Source organism: Helianthus annuus, chromosome 15 (assembly GCF_002127325.2).
Source record: "Helianthus annuus cultivar XRQ/B chromosome 15, HanXRQr2.0-SUNRISE, whole genome shotgun sequence".
Classification (NCBI taxonomy): domain Eukaryota; kingdom Viridiplantae; phylum Streptophyta; class Magnoliopsida; order Asterales; family Asteraceae; genus Helianthus; species Helianthus annuus.
In genome coordinates, this window is record NC_035447.2 from 99,204,843 (window position 1) to 99,224,320 (window position 19,478).

The window sequence follows — 19,478 nt, forward strand, 5'->3', positions numbered from 1 at the left end:
ATGAAGCACAGTACGTTCCTTACGACTTAATGCGTCAGCCACAACATTCGCTTTACCAGGATGGTAGCGAATTTCGCAATCATAGTCGTTTAGGAGTTCGACCCAACGTCTTTGCCTCATGTTGAGTTCTTTCTGGTTGAAGATATGCTGGTGACTTTTGTGGTCAGTGAAAACCACACATTTTGTGCCATACAAATAGTGTCTCCAGATTTTGAGAGCGAAGACAACTGCACCCAACTCAAGATCATGAGTGGTGTAGTTTCTCTCATGTACCTTGAATTGCCTTGATGCGTAGGCTATGACTTTGTTCCTTTGCATCAGAACACAGCCAAGACCAAATTTCGATGCATCACAGTAAACAACAAAATCATCATTGCCCTCAGGCAAAGTCAGAATAGGTGCGTCACAAAGCTTCTGCTTCAAGGTCTGAAATGCTTCTTCTTGCTTAGAACCCCATTCAAAGGGCTTGTTCTTCTGAGTTAGAGCAGTTAGAGGAACTGCAATCTTTGAGAAGTTCTCGATGAAGCGGCGGTAATAACCCGCAAGACCAAGAAAAGAACGAACCTCAGTAGGAGTAGTAGGCGTATCCCAATCCTTAATCGCACTGATCTTGGAGGGATCTACATGAATACCTTGTTCGTTGACAATATGCCCCAAAAATTGAACTCCCTTAAGCCAGAATTCACACTTGGAGAATTTGGCAAAAAGTTGCTCTTTCTTTAGGAGTTCCAGAGTAAGACGAAGATGGCGCTCGTGATCAGCTCGCGTCTTAGAATAAATCAAGATGTCATCAATGAAAACGATGATGAACTTATCCAAATAAGGCTTGCAGACCCTATTCATTAAGTCCATGAAAACAGCAGGAGCATTGGTCAAACCGAATGGCATGACTGTGAACTCATAATGCCCATATCGAGTGCAGAATGTTGTTTTGGGAATATCCTCTTCATGCACACGAAGTTGATGATACCCAGAACGAAGATCAATCTTCGAAAAGCAAGTAGCACCCTGTAACTAGTCAAAGAGATCATCAATGCGAGGTAGGGGATATCGATTCTTGATGGTAAGCTTATTCAGCTCATGATAATCGATACACATTCTGAAGGATCCATCCTTCTTCTTGACCAAAAGAACGGGAGCACCCCAAGGTGAAAAGCTAGGACGGATGAAACCTTTGTCAGAAAGCTCCTGAAGTTGCTTAGACAACTCTTGCATCTCAGACGGTGCAAGACGATATGGAGCTCTGGCAATAGGATTTGCACCAGGTACAAGATCAATACGAAACTCGACTTGGCGTGCTGGGGGTAGACCAGGTAACTCTTCAGGAAACAGCTCCGGATAATCCCGAACAACTGGGATATCTTGCATAGACTTACCTTTGCCTTTATCTGCTGTAACATGTGCCAAGAAGGCCACATAGTTCTTTCGCAGATACTTCCGAGCTTGAAAACAAGACATAAGCTTGAGGCTACTAGCAGGTTTCTCACCACGAACCTGTAGGATCTCACCTGACGAAAGCGGAACTCGAACAATCTTCTCAAAACACACTACCTCTGCGCGATGCTTGGCTAACCAATCCATACCCACAATAATGTCAAAGCTTCCAAGTTGCATAGGCGTGAGGTCGATAGGAAAAAGATGGTCGTTAAGGTTCAACTGGCAGTTGCGAAGAATAGAATCAAGAACAATGGGTTCACCACTCGCAACTTCAACTGTCAGAGGCTTACCTAGTTTCGTTCTAGACACGCGAAGCAAGGGCTCAAAAGATAATGACACAAAACTCTTATCGGCCCCGTTCCACCATGTCAACGCCCTCTTTTGAAAAACACTAGAAGCAAACTTGACTTTGCGATTATCAGGACACTGAACATGACGGAAAGTATTCTCAATGCTCTCAAACCATTGAAGGAGCCCAGTTGCCCCCTCAGTACCACTGAACTTGAGTGGTTTAGCCGAATTGAAGCTCTTGAAGTTACAAGGAGCGTTCTGATTGATGTTGGCTTGGTTAAACTGAGCAATAAGATTCGGAAATGCAGCAGCCATATGTTGTGCGATGATTTCTGCCAGTTCGGCATTAGGTAGCTGATTTTCGCGTCGAGGAGGCATGCTAAAAAGAGGAAAACATGAGAGGAAACGAGTGAGATGATTAGATGAAAAGAACGAGACGAAACAAAATCAACAAAGCAAGGATGGTGGTCATTCGTCCGTATCACAAAGCAAACAAATGACACACAGTGACTAATCAAAATAAATGGGTCCATAAATAATGCTTAGCGAAGACATGCTCGCCTATAAGTGAACACTCACCCCAAGAGTTCCCAGGTAAGAGTGACTGGTCCGATTATGTGGATTTGTACGAACACTCTAACCTTAGACAGAAAACCCAGGGTACAGGCATTCACTCTTCCAGTTTGCACGTGTTCACACTATTTAGAACCCAAAACTTTGACGAGATTTTGAAAACTTGGAAGGCACAAGGCCCAAAAGAATCATTCAAAAACAAATGATAAAATTTCAAAATCAATTTGAAAAATCAAAAGGGTTTCAAAACCATATAATAAATCATTTGAAAAATAGAGGATTGTTTTTCAAAAATCGTTTTAGAAATCTGGGTTTTTGTTTTGATGATCACCTAAGGATAGGTGAAGTGCATGTTTTAAGATCTAAACACAAGACAACTTGTGTTGGGGGTCCTAGAAAGGTTATAGTCTAGGTCAAAGCATTACTAATAACCTAATTCCCTATAACCATTGGCTCTGATACCAACTCTTCTGTCACACCCCGACCACGTAAAACATCAAATCGTGGCGGAAACGTCGGGGAGTGTTGTAACAGAATTATTGTTCCACAAACAAGGTAATTTAAATAATATTTTATTCATCACCCAAGGGTGGAATACATTGTTCAAAACAAGAACCAAATGTTACATTGTCTTAAAACTACTGAAATAAAGAGTACATAACGTAATTAAACTAACTCTAGCTCTGTTTTATGTCACTAAGGCCCGAGTCCACCCTAGCGTGTCACGATCAACATCCTAAGCAACAGCTCCTGAAGACACATGTGAAAATAGGTACGTCAGCATAAAAATGCCTGTGAGATACATAGGTTTTGTGAAAATAGGATTCATGACTTAGGTTTAAGAAAATGTTTAATGAAAACTAGTCATGAATCCAGTTTATGTGTTTGCTTATAAAATGTTTGAAAAGTGATAACAAATCAGTTAATATGTATGTATAAAAGAATGATGTATGGTTAGAAGAATAACCAAGTAAAAATAAGTTGTATGAAATAAATTGTTTTGTAAAACAAAGTCTTGTGAAAATATGTTATTTGCAAAAATGTATAAGTCCAAAATTGAATGATTTAAATAACGGTATGTCATGTAATATAATACAAGCACTTATATATAGGAAGTACCAGTGGCGTATCCACCATGCTTGTAGCATACTACACACATATCGTTACTTAAGTCACTTAATCAAACCACCAAGGTATATAGTTCATGTTCAAACCAATCATCAAATGTTCTTGTTTAAACCATTGTCATATGATTAAAACCCAAAATGTAGAATGTAGTTAAGTGTAAACAAAAGCTATGTAAGGTAAGTAACAAAATGAGAATACTTAACCATAAGTAAAAAGGAACAAAACAAAGTACTTTGAATAAATCAAAAAGTTATGTTTTGCCAAGTAAAAGCTTGTTTTATTGAAACAAACATTTATGTGGTAAGTTAATGCATTACATTCAAGCCTTGAGACAGCAGGATAACCTTAGAGTAAAGGTTATCAAAGTAAAAATGTTCACGGATTCAGTCATTCCTTTCACCCAAACAAACCTAGGGTATCAGGAACGGGATTTGTCAAGTCCTATGGTACCATTACTTACTACCGAGCGGCGTAGCTAATGTTAATGAATGTAGTAAAGAACCGTTTATGCAAACCAAATGTCATACCAAATGTAAACAAGTATTGTGAAAACAATGTACTAAGTATGCTAAGTAAACATACAAAGCAGAAAAGTCATGTAAAACAATGTGCTAGCATGCTCAGTCAACATACATAGCAGAAAACGTAATGTAAAACAATGTGCTAGCATGCTCAGTCAACATACATAGCAGAAAACGTAATGTAAAACAATGTGCTAATATGCCAAGTAAACATATGTAGCAAAGCAACGTAATGTAAATCAATGTGCTAGCATGTTAAGTAAACATACATAGCAAAACATAATGAAATCATGTACTAATAGTGTACTAATGAACATAGCAAGTATAAGTTGTGAAAACAAGAAAGCACGAAAGTAACAAGTAGGCACATGTGTTTCACCCCAAAATGTTTGAAAAACAGTAAAAGAGGGGTCTATGTACTCACTTGAGATTGCTTAGAAGTCGTAGGATAACCACCAAGCAATGCTAGAAGATCACGGAATCAGACGGCACCTATATAGGTATCTACATTAAAACACGGACCTATCGGAGGATCGGGTAGTACAAGGGTTCGTAAACCAAATAAGTAGGGGAACTTATGTAACATGGTTTAACAAAGCCTACGTACTAAAACGAAACCTATCCTAAGTGCTCTTGACCCGTTACGACCCGCTTAGGTAGCTTATGCTACTTTAACGCGTCGTTCGCGTAAAACGCGTTTGGACCGCTTAACTAGTCATATGACAAGTAAAATATGCCTTAACATGTCTAATATTGTTGCTAAATCAGTTTAGATGTCAAAAATTATGTTACATAGGCTTAAAATGAATTTTGGCGCAAAAAGGGTATTTTGGTAATTTACCTAAGGCATAAGAACTACTTATCATACAACTACTTAAACGTCGTGACCATAAGGTATAACCTCGGAAGGTTATTCCCTATACAACTATGGTCACCTAAAATGTTTGGTCGGATCCTAAAGATCGACCAAATGGGTCGGGTTCGTAAGCATAAGCGATTGATTAGATCGCTTACCTTTACGACCCAAAACAAGCACAAATCTAAAAGCGACGAGCTAAACATGCTAGAACATGTTTAGTAATGTTAGAAAACAGGTTTGGTATTAAAACAAACGGTTTTAATACCCTAGAGTAGTTTGGTTACAAAATACGTGAGAAAACGCATTTTGGCCGAAACTATGACTCGTCACTGAGGCCTAGATAACGTGGTAATCAGTAGGTATAGTCGCTAGGGACTACAACCATCGTGATTACGCTCACGTTATGAAGTTCAAACGAACTTCGCGTTGACCAAAAACTGGTCAAAGCAGAAAGTCAAACGCAGTTTGAATTTAACGCTAAAACGAACGAAAAACGCGAAAGAATACTTACAGAAGGTCCCCGCAAGATTGATTTCCGAGTATTTCTCAGGTATGAAGTGTTTATAACTCCAACTTAGAGAAAATCTCAGAATCAAGTGGGTTTGAATGAAGTTGGGGTTGGGTATTTATAGGGAAGGCACAACCGTTAGGATCGTTTCTTGTTCCCCAAGCGTTAAATCTCATCCCTACACTTGTACCCACTGATTTGCAATACAATGGGCACCCAAAACCAGCCCATAGATTGCCCAAAACCATTTGCACAAGTGAGGAACAGCTGGATCAAGCTGGAATGCATTTTCTGGTCACTGGCACCTTCTTACGGATCGTATGGAGTAGGTCTTACGGTCCGTAAGGACCCTGCAGGTCAGAAAGTTTGAATTTTGGCAGAACAGGCCCCTGCACCTCCAAACTTGGTTTTTAATGCATTTTTGACCCGTTTAAGCCCCGTTAACCCCATTTCAAAGCTCTAAAATGAAGTTAAAGTATAGGGAACTTAAAATGTGCTAAAAAATATCCCGGATGTCGGTTCGTTTGGCCGTACGATTGCGTTGTTCGGTTAATTACGACGGAAGTCGTAACGGACGCAAAAACGGTCCAAATTGCGCGACGAATGGATTTTTGACAAGCCAAACACTAAAACCTAATATTTTAATGATTACATAAATTTTTGGATGTCCGGAAGTATTCAGAACGTAAGTTATGCGTGAAAATGCAAACTTATGCACTTTTTGACACTTTTAGTCCCTGAATGACCCAAAAGTTTATTTTAGCACACCGAACCCTTCAAAGCCTATTTCTAAGCTATGTAAAGGATATTTAGGGTGTGTTTAACTTATGGGCATGTTCCGGAATGTTCGTCGCAGTTCAAATCGGCATACTTTCGCAGTTTGTCAATTTTAGTCCCTGTAAGCGAATTAACTAGATTTTGCCATACCAAAGCCTTCGAAACTTATTTTTAAGGTATGTTAAGCATAAATTGATGTTCCGGAGTATTTGTCGCATTTAACTGATTACGTTTACGCACCAGTTTGTGTATAATTCTCCAGAGAGCGATATAGAGTTTGAAATCGAATAAAAGTCAAAACATGAAAAACATCAAACATAAACAAACAAACATAGGGATCAAATAACTTTATTTCATTGATAACTGAACTGTTTACAATGATCACAAGCACAGATGTCACATACGCATCCCTAATCAATAGATATTGAATCTTTGGTTACGCGTGTGTGTTTTACACTATGTTTGGTTTGCACCGTCACGGGGATTCCGCACCCGTTACCGTGTTTGTGATAAACAAGGATAGGTTTTCGTATCGGATCCACCAGAAAAACGTGACCTACAAGTGGTATCAGAGCTTTGGCTCTTATCCTTGTTTAAAATCAAACATAGTTCGGTTTTTATCAAGTGATAAAACTGGTTGTTCTTGATTTTCTGAAAATTGTTCTTGAAAAAACTCATTTTTTCTGAAAAATCTTCTTAAAAATCTGCTTGAATATTGTTGTTTGCTAAAGAGTTTTATCAAAAACCTTGTTAGATTGATTGTTCATGTGATAAACCGGGTTTTTAGTGAAAGTCTTGTGCAATTTCGTGTTTCGGAAAATTATTTGGTGACCGGAAAAATCATATTTTCTGGGTGTATTCTTCATATCTTCAAGGAGTTCATAGGAGCCTTCAAAAAGTTCTTGAGTTTTCTTTGAATTTAGAATTAAAAGGAAAAAAAAATTGAAAAGAAGTAAAAGTGATTAAAATATATGTGACCATGCCTGGGTTGTAAGTTAGACATGTTGTGAGTTGTATTGTGTCAGTAAAAGATAAGATTTGTGTTTGATTTGGCATAGTTACGGGGATTCCGCACCCGTGACATTGTTTGTTATAAACAAGGGTTTGGTTTTCGTTATCGATCCTCAGATTTCGGGACCTACAATGCGTGATTATTGTTTCCAACTTGCGTGATTTGGGTTTTTGAGTTTATAACGTGCATGATTTTAAAATGAACGTGCGTAATTATCTGTCGTATTGGTCGTACGTTAAGAGCTATTGTACGTTAACTGGCATATATATATATATATATCCCATCATTTATATTATTATACTACTTAATAAACAAAAATTCCAAGGGAAACGTGCCAAATAACACAAAAACCCCGTGCGTTACGATGTTAAGATATGGTGACTTGCTTAAAAAACACTTTAGGACCATCAACGAAACCACTTACATAACCTTAGTTAATACTTTTGTTTACAATGAAAAAGTGTCACAATCCCCGAACCCCTGGGAGCGGGAGTCGTGAACCAGTCAAGCGGTATCGATAGAGTTTGTAAAACACCAAACTTTTAATATTAAACAAATTGGCTAAAACCCATATTCCATTCAAATGTTTTTATAGGGATAAACCCTAATTGATAAAACATAAATTTCTTCTTTTATTCAGGTAATTATAGCCACTTTATTTAAGCCTTCAGTGCTCCGTAGCAGGCTTTTGTTACTTTCACAGTAAGTTACTTGAAACGTGTTTAAAAACATTTTATCAGCGAAAAGTACTAGCGAAAAGAAAAGTACTGGTGAGTTCATTCTATTTTATAAAAAGACACATTATTATATTTTATAGTATCAAGAGGGAGATTACAATGTTTATATCTACCAAAAACTCAATCAGTATTTGTCACACAGTGGAGTCCCGTTGTGACGGTGGTTATATCACTCATTGGCTAACTTTCATCCAATAGTGAAGTTTATCAAGTAATGTATACAAAACCTCACATACCGGCAGTAATTAAAGAATACAAAGACTTGATCACTGTAATTATAACCGAAAAACATTTAGAGTTTTTGCAAAGCAGTTTGATAAAAAGAGAGAATGACTCACTTTGTGATTTTAGGGTTTAACTAAAAGCCTCCTGGTAATATTTCTTGGTATAATTCATGAGTTCCTAATAAAATATATAATGCACACGTGTTAGTATAATAACCCAACTTAACTTTATCGATAGATCAAAACCCCAACGTAATTAACAAAGTGTAGCCCTATATAGGCAGCACCTTGACATCCGTTGCTGGGTTTAGGATCGATCGGACAGGGTATCGAATCACTGATCAGGGGTTAAAACACTTACAATGGGGTAGAGTTTCGTAGAATTAGGGGGTAATATCAAAGAAACGGAGATGTATATATAAGAGAATTCATTAAAAGTTCGTCGAAAAGGTGCAACAGCTTCTGTCCCAAGTTACTGCTTATATAGGCCACCCGGGTGTCCCCCGCGCGTCACGTACATGTACGGGGTACCCTGTCGCGTGTCGCGTCCCGAGGCCGCTATTCTTAGCCTAGCCTTGTTAGTTGTATAGACATGCTGCTCATTCTTATCCAATTCCACATCTTGGTTTCCTGCTGCGCGTCGCGGGAGCCGGAGAGATCCCTCTCGCGTGTCTCCTGAGGGTCCAGTTCCAAGATTCTTTGCTTTTCGCATGGGTTGGCGCTGTACAAGTCCGGGGTTGTAATTATGGGTGTAATACTAAAGAAAAATGGGTGTATATATAAAAGCAGAAAGGGGGAGAGAAAGGAAAAAGAATGTGAACAGTTTTAGATGGTTCACCCATTCTCTATTTATACTTGAAATTAAACTTGGAGAACACGTTCATATAAAGATTCTTACTGATCTTTCCTAAATGTGAGCCACGTACACATACACAATCATTTCATATGTTAAGTTTTGTTATTATTATTTTATTATTATAATTTATTCAGCTGCTTCACTCATTTATCATTTATAACTTCTGAAATATGGCGTTTTATAAAACGATGAATATGTTATTAGAACGAGTATATTTTTATCTACATTTTGACATTAGTTTCGTTGAAAACGGAGTAAGGTCAATTATGATGTATTTTTGTTATTTAATTATTAAATGGTTCATATGTTTGTCTAGATACCTCATATTTCTAATAGTCAACTTACTCGTAATCTACCCGTTTAACAATATAAGTTTTATATACTTTATTTAAATTTATTAAAAATGGAAATGTTACATTCTCCCCACCTTGTTTTAAATCTCGTCCTCGAGATTTAGGTTATGATGTTATTTTAGAATTGTATCATGCATTGATCAATACTAACAGTATTAAGGTAAATGACACTGTAACTGAATCAAGACATGTTCAAATTTTGTGAATACGAAAACGCCACCGCGCCAATCTTGTCCATAGATTGTTTTGATCTGACGATCCATAAGTGTTCTCACACTTTTCACCGTTTTCCCAAAATCCAGACCCTATATATATAGGTAAAGAGTAAAATACAAATGCGCTTATCGTACGATACGTACGCGATCATCCCAGCCGTTCGATCAGGTGCAGATCTGGTGCGAATTCAATACATATCGCATGTGAAAAAATGGTTAGCATGGGGTAGTGTGAAAAATGGCATGGGGTGTGTAGATGGACAAAATCGCATGTGGAAGATTTGAATATCGCATGTGAAAAAATGGCATGGGGTAATGTGAAAAATGGCATGGGGTGTGTAGAATCGCATGTGGAAGATTGAATATTGCATGTGAAAAAATGGCTAGCATGGGGTGTGTAGAATCGCATGTGGAAAATTGAATATCGCATGTGAAAAAATGGCATGGGGTAATGTGAAAAATGGCGTGGGGTGTGTAGAATCGCATGTGGAAAATCGAATATCGCATGTGAAAAAATGGCATGGGGTAATGTGAAAAATGGCATGGGGTGTGTAGAATCGCATGTGGAAAATTGAATATCGCATGTGAAAAAATGGCTAGCATGGGGTAATGTGAAAAATGGCATGGGGTGTGTAGAATCGCATGTGGAAACTTGAATATCGCATGTGAAAAATCTGTGTGTGTGTTACTGTTCATCTTCTTCGATTGTTGGTCGATCATTGTCAGTCTTCTTCCGTTCGACCATTACAACTCCCAAATTAGTAGTTCTTATTATCGATATCGCACTAAAAGGAACGAAGGGAGGTTGGGGAAGAAGATTTTCAGGTTTTTGAATTTGATTTAGGGTTTGATTTTGAACTATCATCGGTCAATTATAGAGATTTATGACCTCGCAATGACGTTTAACCTTCCTGGTATGATTTAGATATATTAAAATGATTAATTTAATCATTTTAATTAGTTTCGCTCGCGTTGGATGGATTGAAGATCGTACGGCTGAGGGCATCGCATACATAATGTAGGATAAGAGGTATTGTACGTTAACCGGCCTCTATATATATACATATATATATATATATATATACATATATATATATATACATATATACACATATATATACACATATATATACACATATATATATACATATATATGTATATATATATGTGTATATATATGTGTATATATATGTGTATATATATATATATATATATATATATATATATATATATATATATATATATATATATATATATATAGGGAGGGGCTCATGCGAGAACCACCCTTATTGTGAGAACCTTGAGAACCAATGTGAACATAACCTAAAATAGCTAAAAAAAACCTAAAAAAAACCTAAAAAAACCTAACCCCCAACCCCCCCCCCCCAAAAAAAAAAAAAAAAAACCAAAACCCCCCCAACCCCTCCCCCCCAAAGCTAAATGCTAAAAACTAAAACCCCCAAAAAAACCTAAAAAACCCTAAACCCCCCCCCCCCAAAAAAAAAACCTAAACCCCCCTCCCCCACCCCCTAAAAACCTAAACCCCCTCCCCAACCCCCCCCCCCCACTCCCCCCAAGCTAAAATGCTAAAAACTAAACCCCCAAAAAACCTTAAAAAATCTAAAAAAATCTAAAAAAAAAAATTTTTAATATTTTTTATGCTCAAATCGCTACTTTTAGTGGCCAAAAAAAATTTTTTTTTTTTAAATTTTTTTTTTGGCTTCGAAAAGTAGCGATTTTTATATAAAAAATATTAAAAAAAAAATTTGTGTGATTTTTAGCTATTTTTAGGCATTTTTGGTGTATTCACATTGGTTCTCGCGGTTCTCACAATAAGAGGTGGTTCTCGCATGATCTTCTCCCTATATATATATATATAGGGTAAGGATAGTGTAAAAAGGGCCTAAAGTGTGAGAAGTGTATTATAACAATATATATAATACTATATAACACCATATAAACACCGTAACAATATGTAACACCATATAATACCATATAACACTATGTGACACTATATATCATTATATAACAAATATAACACTATACATCTATCATAGACATGCTATCAGACAACCTATAGTGTTATATTTGTGATATAATGATATATAGTGTTACATAGTGTTATATGGTATTATATGGTGTTACATATTGTTATACGGTGTTTATATGGTGTTATATAGTATTATATATAGTGTTATAATACACTTCTCACACTTTGAGCACTTTTTACAGGATCCTCATATATATATACATATATATATATATATATATATTCTTTTCTTTATTCTTTGTATTAATTACATAAAAGGTTCCAAGTTTCAATTAATACACAAAAGGTCCCTCTACGTTAAAAGTTATATTTTAGTTACTTTTTAACGAACTACATACGCGTTATAGTTTATCATTTCGTCATTCATTATAGGGTTTGCGTATATATGTATATATGCGTATAAGAATAAATAATAATAAATAATAAAAATAATTTCATCCTCAATCATTGGAAGTTCGATTACAAACGGTTCGGGTTTTAGGACCCGTTTTTCGACGGATGTTACATAATGTGTTTTATGGCGTTTTGAGATGTGACATTTTTTCACTTTTTTGTATAATGTGTATAGTTTTGGGCTTTTACAGTGGCTAGCCTTAATTTATTATGGCGTTTTTGCAGGTATTGTACCGGAAGTTTGATTGCACTAGCTGTTGTTTATGCATGTGTTTTGAGCAGTTTGGGTTGTTATGTGGACATGTCTTCTATGTTTTGAGAAGTTTGTACAACAGGGAATTTCCAAAACAATACATTCTACATAGATGGCGTAAAGACGTTGAACCAAATTGTTCTACAAATTATACAATGACCCACGATTTTATAATGGAACTTGAAGCTGATGTCCAAGGTATGATGCAAGAAATCATTTTTGCAATTGAGTATGAATCGTTTATCAAACAACAACGGGTGCTTTCCTTATAAAGGATCATGTTTAATCCTACATGAAGAAGGTTCAGGATATGTAGATTGTGGCCCCCGCTCCTAGTGCCAGGGATCAGTTTGCTGAGATAACGGGGCAATATCAAAATGACAAGAATCCCAAAAGAGTTCCTCTTGGTTATAAGTCAAAAGGTTTTTGGATCTCGCAAGCGGTTGTAATCGAAACACGATGAAGCAACCGAAAAAACAACAAAAAAGTGAAGGCGTGGGCGAAAGACGGCAGTGTAAGAATTGTAAAGAATTTGGACACTATGCATCCACATGCATAGACCTAGTAATCAAAAGAAGATCGACACGGTCTTCAAGAGCGGACAGTAATAAAGAATAGCTTTTGATGTTTATTATTTTATTACTTCTTGGCGTTTTGTTATTCTATTACCATCTATGACGTTTATTTCCATTTTTGGCGTTTTAGTTTCATTAAGTGTTTATAAAGTGTATTTTTATCCTTTTTAACAAAAATACTGGCGTAAATCATAAAATGCCAAGACATTTTGATAAATAATAATATTAGAACATTCATTTTAATGGCATTAATTATAATAGTCAAGACATTACCAAAATAATATTATAGGAAAACAAACAAATAAAAAATTACAGAAAAATACAAGAGAACAACTAAAATTCATCAGTATAGCGTTTACAATTTTCACCAAAACCCTTCTTGTGGAGTCAAATTATATAAAGAACCTATTGATTGAAGTTTTGAATCCCCAAGAGACTACCGTTTACATTTTTCCTTTGTGTAAATTTCTTGAAAGTATTTCTGATGTTTGACATTTTGTAGAGACTGGTGTTTTTGTTTTTTTAAGTATGACCAATAAAAGAGATGTTATGTTCATATATGTAATGAATTTAGGCGCGTGATTTTGGGTGGGAGTTTTTCCACATTGAATGTAAAGCAATAAAGTTTCTGTCGGTTTTTTTGGCGTTTTGTATTGTTTTTTTATTCAGTACAATAAAGTCTCTGGTGTTTCAGAGGCTTTATCATTAATTTGACAGTGAGTGGCGTTTTTTGACAATATCTTTATATATTCACACTAATGATTTTTTTGCTAATATTACAAGTTACTCAACTTGTTAAAAAACTTATGAATATTGTAAACTCGATGCACGAGATTCCAGATTATCTCATTATTAGCAACAAGAGGACCTTTGATAATAATAATTAAACTCGTTAATCTTTTAATCGTTATATGATTTTTTTCCTCAAGAGTATCAACAAAAGATAATTAATTAGAAATAAATTAAACTCGTTAGTCTTTTAATCTTTATATGAGTTTAGTTCCTCAAGAGGATCAAGAGATTTTGGACCAATGTGCAGTCCTATATGCCCATACGTGCCCAAACACCAATTATATGCTACAAACTAAAAATAATAAAATCCCAGGGATTTGTCTTAGAAAAAACAACACAACTTCATGTGTATTGACGCTTTTCATGGACTCGTCTGAAACCAATATGCAGTCTTTAGCCCATACAACCATTTCTCTATCTAGTTAGTTAGCTTTGTTTCATATATGATGCCATTTGTTGTGGTTTGTAGGATTCAGACTGAATTATTAATTAACTCTTGATAAATAAACGAGCAACTGATTCTACACTCATGACATAATGCAATAAATATGTAAATTAAAATCATATGATATGCATAAGCCAATATCAGTACTCATGACATACAATTATTAATTACTCATTGTAACTAGACTTTCATAATAGTTACTTATTGCCACCCCTAGCTGTCTTCGCATTGCAATTTTTTGAAGTTAGCAGCCACTTGGTAAACAAATGAAGGGTGTTTTCATCAGCCCTGTGATTCTTCTGAGTGAACTGAAGAAACTCTCCCCATGTGAAATCAGGATACTCCTTTTTCCCATCTTTTTCGACTAACTCTTGAGGCGCTTTCAGCTCTCTATCTCCTTTTGGGCACAAGAAGAACACCAGCGACAGCCTTGGGGACAAACTGTTCACACTTACCCTATGCAGGCAGCTCTTGTACTTCCCATTTGATAGTGCCTACAAATACATCCACCCTTAGTTAAGTTATAAGTTTCAAATATATTTAGAACGCAACTCTTGATCATATTAAGGAACAATAAAACAAAGGGAGTTACGATGCAATACAAAAGCAGACTTACCGTGAAAGTGTCACCTATGTTGATGACAAGGGCTTCGCGGTAGGGTTGAACAGATTTCCATTTGTTATCCATAAACACTTCTAGTCCTCCAACTAGATCTTGATAAAGTATGGTCAATGTAGTTGGATCACAATGTGGTCCGACCCCAAAAGTCAGGTCGGGCTTGTTACACTGCGGGTAGTGGTTACATCTCACTATTGACACAGCATCATCATATAGTTTTCTGTAGTAGTTATGGTTATGTCCGTCAACGCCCAAGCTAATCTCCAGTAAATCAAGAAGGTCAAGAGCTAACTTATTCATTGTCCGACAGAATTTCTGGAAGATTAAGCTGCATATGACCAGTTAACGACTATACAATTAGCACAAACACCATAGATAGATGAAAATAAAACTTAGAGACAAAGAAAAACTTGGAGAGATTTGTAAACTTAAAAATATAAACAAAACGCATATGACCTGTACTTCCCAAACTAACAAAGAAAACCAAATTTGCTCTTACATTTACTATATTAATATTTCTCAACTTGTTTCACCTAGTAATCTTGTTACTAAACAATCACTTATTTTTTGGTTGAAGTTTGTTTAGAACATCATAAAACACAAACTCAGATGTTATTTAATTATTTATTATGTTTTTTTAATAAATACCGTGTCTTGCAACAAAGTATTAAAAAAATCACAAAAAAAACATTTGATCAAAATAAATTAACAAAATAGCAATTGAAATTTAGTTTTATTAATAATATATACTTCTGTTTTTCATTATGTTTTACCGGAAGACTTCATTTATTGTCTATTCTAGTTTTACCAAAATAGCCAATATTGAAATTTATTATGTCTCATTTTGTTTCACCTATGTAACTTGTTATCGTTAAAGTTTGTTCAGAACATCATAACACACAAACTCAGATGGTATTTAATTATTTATTATGTTTTTTAACAAATACCTTGGCTGTCTTGCAACAAAGTATTAAAGAAAAATCACAAAAAAAAAGCCATTTGATCAAAATAAATTAACAAAATAGCCATTGAAATTTAGTTTTAGTAATAATATAATACTTTATTTATTATTTCTCATTTTTTACCAAAAGACTTTATTTATTGTCTATTTAGTTTCACCAAAATAGCCTTTGAAATTTATTATTTCTTATTTTTTTTCACCTATGTAATCTTGTTACTAAACAATCACTTGCTTTTGGTTGAAGTTTGTTATTATGTTATTTTTTCTAATAAAATACCTTGACGTTCTTGCAACAAAGTATTAAAAAATCACAAAAAAAAACCATTTGATCAACATAAATTAACAAAATAGCTATTGTAGCTTAGGTTTACCAATACTATAATAAAGTGATACGTGTTAGAAAAACATTTGATCAACATAAATTTACAAAATAGGCATTCAAATTTAGTTTTACCAATACTATATTAAAGTGATACGTGTCAAAAAAAAAAAAACATTTAATCAGTAAAAAAAACTAAAAATGTCACATTTTATGTTACATTGACATGTGTGTTAAAAAGTACCTCTTATGCCATGTCAGCACATCAATAAAATTAGAGCAACTAATTATAATATAAGATTTTAAAACTGCATCTCTATTTCTTATCAATAAATTATGCTAAAATAAAGAAAAGAAGTGAAATAATACCCTGTTTCTCTGTATTGACTTCCCATGGCATTGAAAAACTCCGCAACCACTTCATCAGGGCCATTCTCATGATACTCAAAAGTTAACAATTCCTTCCATGGCAATTTTTCGCGGAACCGCTGAGCATGCCCACTAGCGAAACCGACAACGCTTCCCTCTTTCGGCTTGCACTTCAGTTTCTCAGTTAACGGAAGCTTAAAGAAAGTGTGACCATGATCTTGGACTAAAGCAAGCATATCAAGGTCAATACCATGGTTAACCACTTGAAAAAAGCCATGGCTAATGCATGATTCCTTCACAAGGTTGGCTGCATACAATGTGGCCTCCATATCATGACTTAAGAACCCTTGTAGGTCTATGACCTGTTCATTCAACTTCTCAGTAGAAGTTTGAGAAAGATGATCTTTTGGCCAAAGGAATTGGTTTGGAAAATGATCATTGGTTTGTTGGTCAAAGATCATGGCTGACTCAATGGTTTTGTCTTCATGGTTGCCATTTTTCATTTGCTCCATTTTGATTTTTGACACAAGTCTGAATGGTTCTGAATGGTTTATTGGGGTATGGGATTTATACTGAGATAATTAATTTTTGAAAGAATTTGCATTTTCAAATTTAATATTTTTGGTCAAATATATTGATTACATTCTTCTCTCTATTTGTTTATGGCTCTATTTAGTGTTTCTTATGCATTAATAATATATAATAATATATAAATGAGTATTCAAATCTTGGTTTTTTATTAAGTAATGTTTTTAATTTTAACCATAATTAAATCTAAAACATTAATGATCATTAAATTAGTTATTTATGTATTTACTTATTATTTTGAACAGCAATTGCTAAATCATTAATTTTATTTAAGTTCTATTTTTATAAATGGCTTTTATGTTTTATTAATTTCTCTCACCTCTCAAGGTAAGACGTTACTAACATCAATATATATTATTTCTTCTTAGATGCAGCATGCAACTGTTGCAACAAGAAAAAGCCAAAAACAAAATGTACAAATAAAAAAAAAAAAAGAAAGAAAACAAGATAACACAACAATGTTGGATAAATTAAAATCATTGACATAGTAATTAAGAATTGGACTTCACGGTTAATATATATCTAATACTTAGGTTTATATTGATAAATTATCATGTAGCAAATTGAACAAATCCCTAAATTATGATAAAACCAACTTATTTCAAACCAAATGAATTTTAGTAATAACATCACACGATAGTAATATGAGATCAATTAATTTCTTAACTAGGGTTAGTATATAACAGAAAGTTTATTTGGCTAATAAGTCTAGGAGGTAATCTTAACAATCCATTTAGTTAATCAAGGGCTAATATTAAATAAGGGAAATTGAAAGGAAGAAAAGAGGCGCGTGGGTTTGTTTAGTGACATTCTAGTCAATCCAAGACAATAGTTTCTCTATCCTCCAATTCCCCCCGTTTTTTAAACGTTAATAACTCTTCCTACGACATTATTAATTTATAAAAATTGCACCAAAAAATGAGCGTTTTTATCTTTAAAACGAGTATACTTTTGCTATATTTTCGAAAAAAAAATTTGAAAACGCAGTTGCGTAAAACGCAATGGAAAAAACCCAGTTGCGTAAAACGCAATGGAAAAAAACCCCTAAAAATGACATTTTTTTCTAAAACGCAATGCACAAAAAACACAAAGAAATTTCTTATTTGTAAAACGCAATGTCCAGAAAACACAAATAAATGTCTTATTTCTAAAACGCAATAGCCTAAAAACACAAAAGAAAGTATACTTTCTAAAACGCTATGGACTGAAAACACATAAAAATGTGTTTTACCTAAAACGCAATGCACCAAAAACACAAACAAATGTCTTATTCCTAAAACGCAATAGCCACAAAACAATTAAAATGTTCGTTTCCTAAAACGCAATGCACTGAAAACACATAAAAAAAGTGTTTTACCTAAAACGCAATGCACAAAAAACACAAAGAAATGTCTTATTTATAAAACGCAATGGCCAGAAACACTAAAAAATGTCTCATTTTAAAATGCAATTGCCTAAAAAACAAAAGAAAGTGTTCTCTGTAAAACGCAGTGGACTGAAAACACCTAAAATGTGTTTTACCTAAAACACAATGACTAAAAATACTTCAAAAATGTTTTTTCTAAAACGTAATGGCCTAAAAACACCAAAAAGAGTGTTCTTTCTAAAACGCATTGAACCTGGACAATAGTTTTGTCTGTGCTGTGAATTGTCTGAACCAATGCAGTTTTCCAGAGCCAATTTACAAAAAATTAAATTTTCTGATGCATTTTTATTAAAGCCAATTTCCAGAGCTCAACCCCAGCCAGGGGCTCTGCCCCTTGAACCCTGCCAGGGGCTGCCGCCCCTGGGACCCTGCTACCAGGGGTGCTGCCCCCGGACCCCCGCCAAGATCGTAAAATGCAATGACTAAATCAAAAACCAAGATAATAAAAATGAAATTAAAGAATTTCTTACATGGATCGAAGTCGGTTTCTTCAACGAGTGATGAAATTTGAATGATTGAAACACTTATCAGAGATCGAGATCGAATCGAACGGATCGAGAGTGATTATTGTCAAAATCATCGAAAAATGTGGGTTTTGATGTTACTAGGAAGAAGAAGGAAGAAGAAAAGGATAAGATTGACTAAAATACCCTTACTCTTTATTTTAAATTTTGCCACATGTCCTAATCCTATTGCTTCCTATACTTCCTAGCCAAAATAATCTTCCTATTTGATCCCCACCCTTCTTAACTAATCTATCTTTTATCTATACTAATAAATAAATAAAAAATTCCATCACTTATCATCATTTTGGAGTCTCTAGATATTTGTATTCCCACCTAAACATTTTTCAATTATCTATTTTTATCATTTTAACTCCTAAATTGATTAAATACTAGTTATTCAAACTTATACAAAAATAAAGGACAGCAATAGTATCTTCATTCTATTGGTTGAGTTCGGCGGCCACATGCTACCCATAAGTTTTTTTTTCCAAATTACGATTTTATCCCGTTTTAAACTTTTAAAATTACGATTTTACCATTAGTTCAAAATTATGCTTTTACCCTCACTTAAAAATAAATTTACGCTTTTGCTCTCAGCAAAAAAAATTTTAATTTTGCTCTCCGTTCAACATTACGATTTTGCCCTGTTTAAATTTACAGTTTTGCCATTAGGTTTTTTTCCTTATAATAA

At 34.7% G+C, this 19,478-nt stretch overlaps 1 protein-coding gene across 1 annotated transcript; it reads right to left on the bottom strand.

Moving 5' to 3' along the window:
• Positions 1 to 14,196: 14,196 nt before the first annotated feature.
• Positions 14,197 to 16,779, bottom strand: LOC110923911 (gibberellin 20 oxidase 3). The gene is made up of 3 exons (XM_022167966.1): positions 16,268 to 16,779; positions 14,616 to 14,946; positions 14,197 to 14,493 (listed from the first exon to the last, which is right to left on the bottom strand). Exons 1-3 carry the CDS (start codon positions 16,777 to 16,779, stop codon positions 14,197 to 14,199), a joined length of 1,140 nt encoding a protein of 379 aa, XP_022023658.1.
• Positions 16,780 to 19,478: the final 2,699 nt, after the last annotated feature.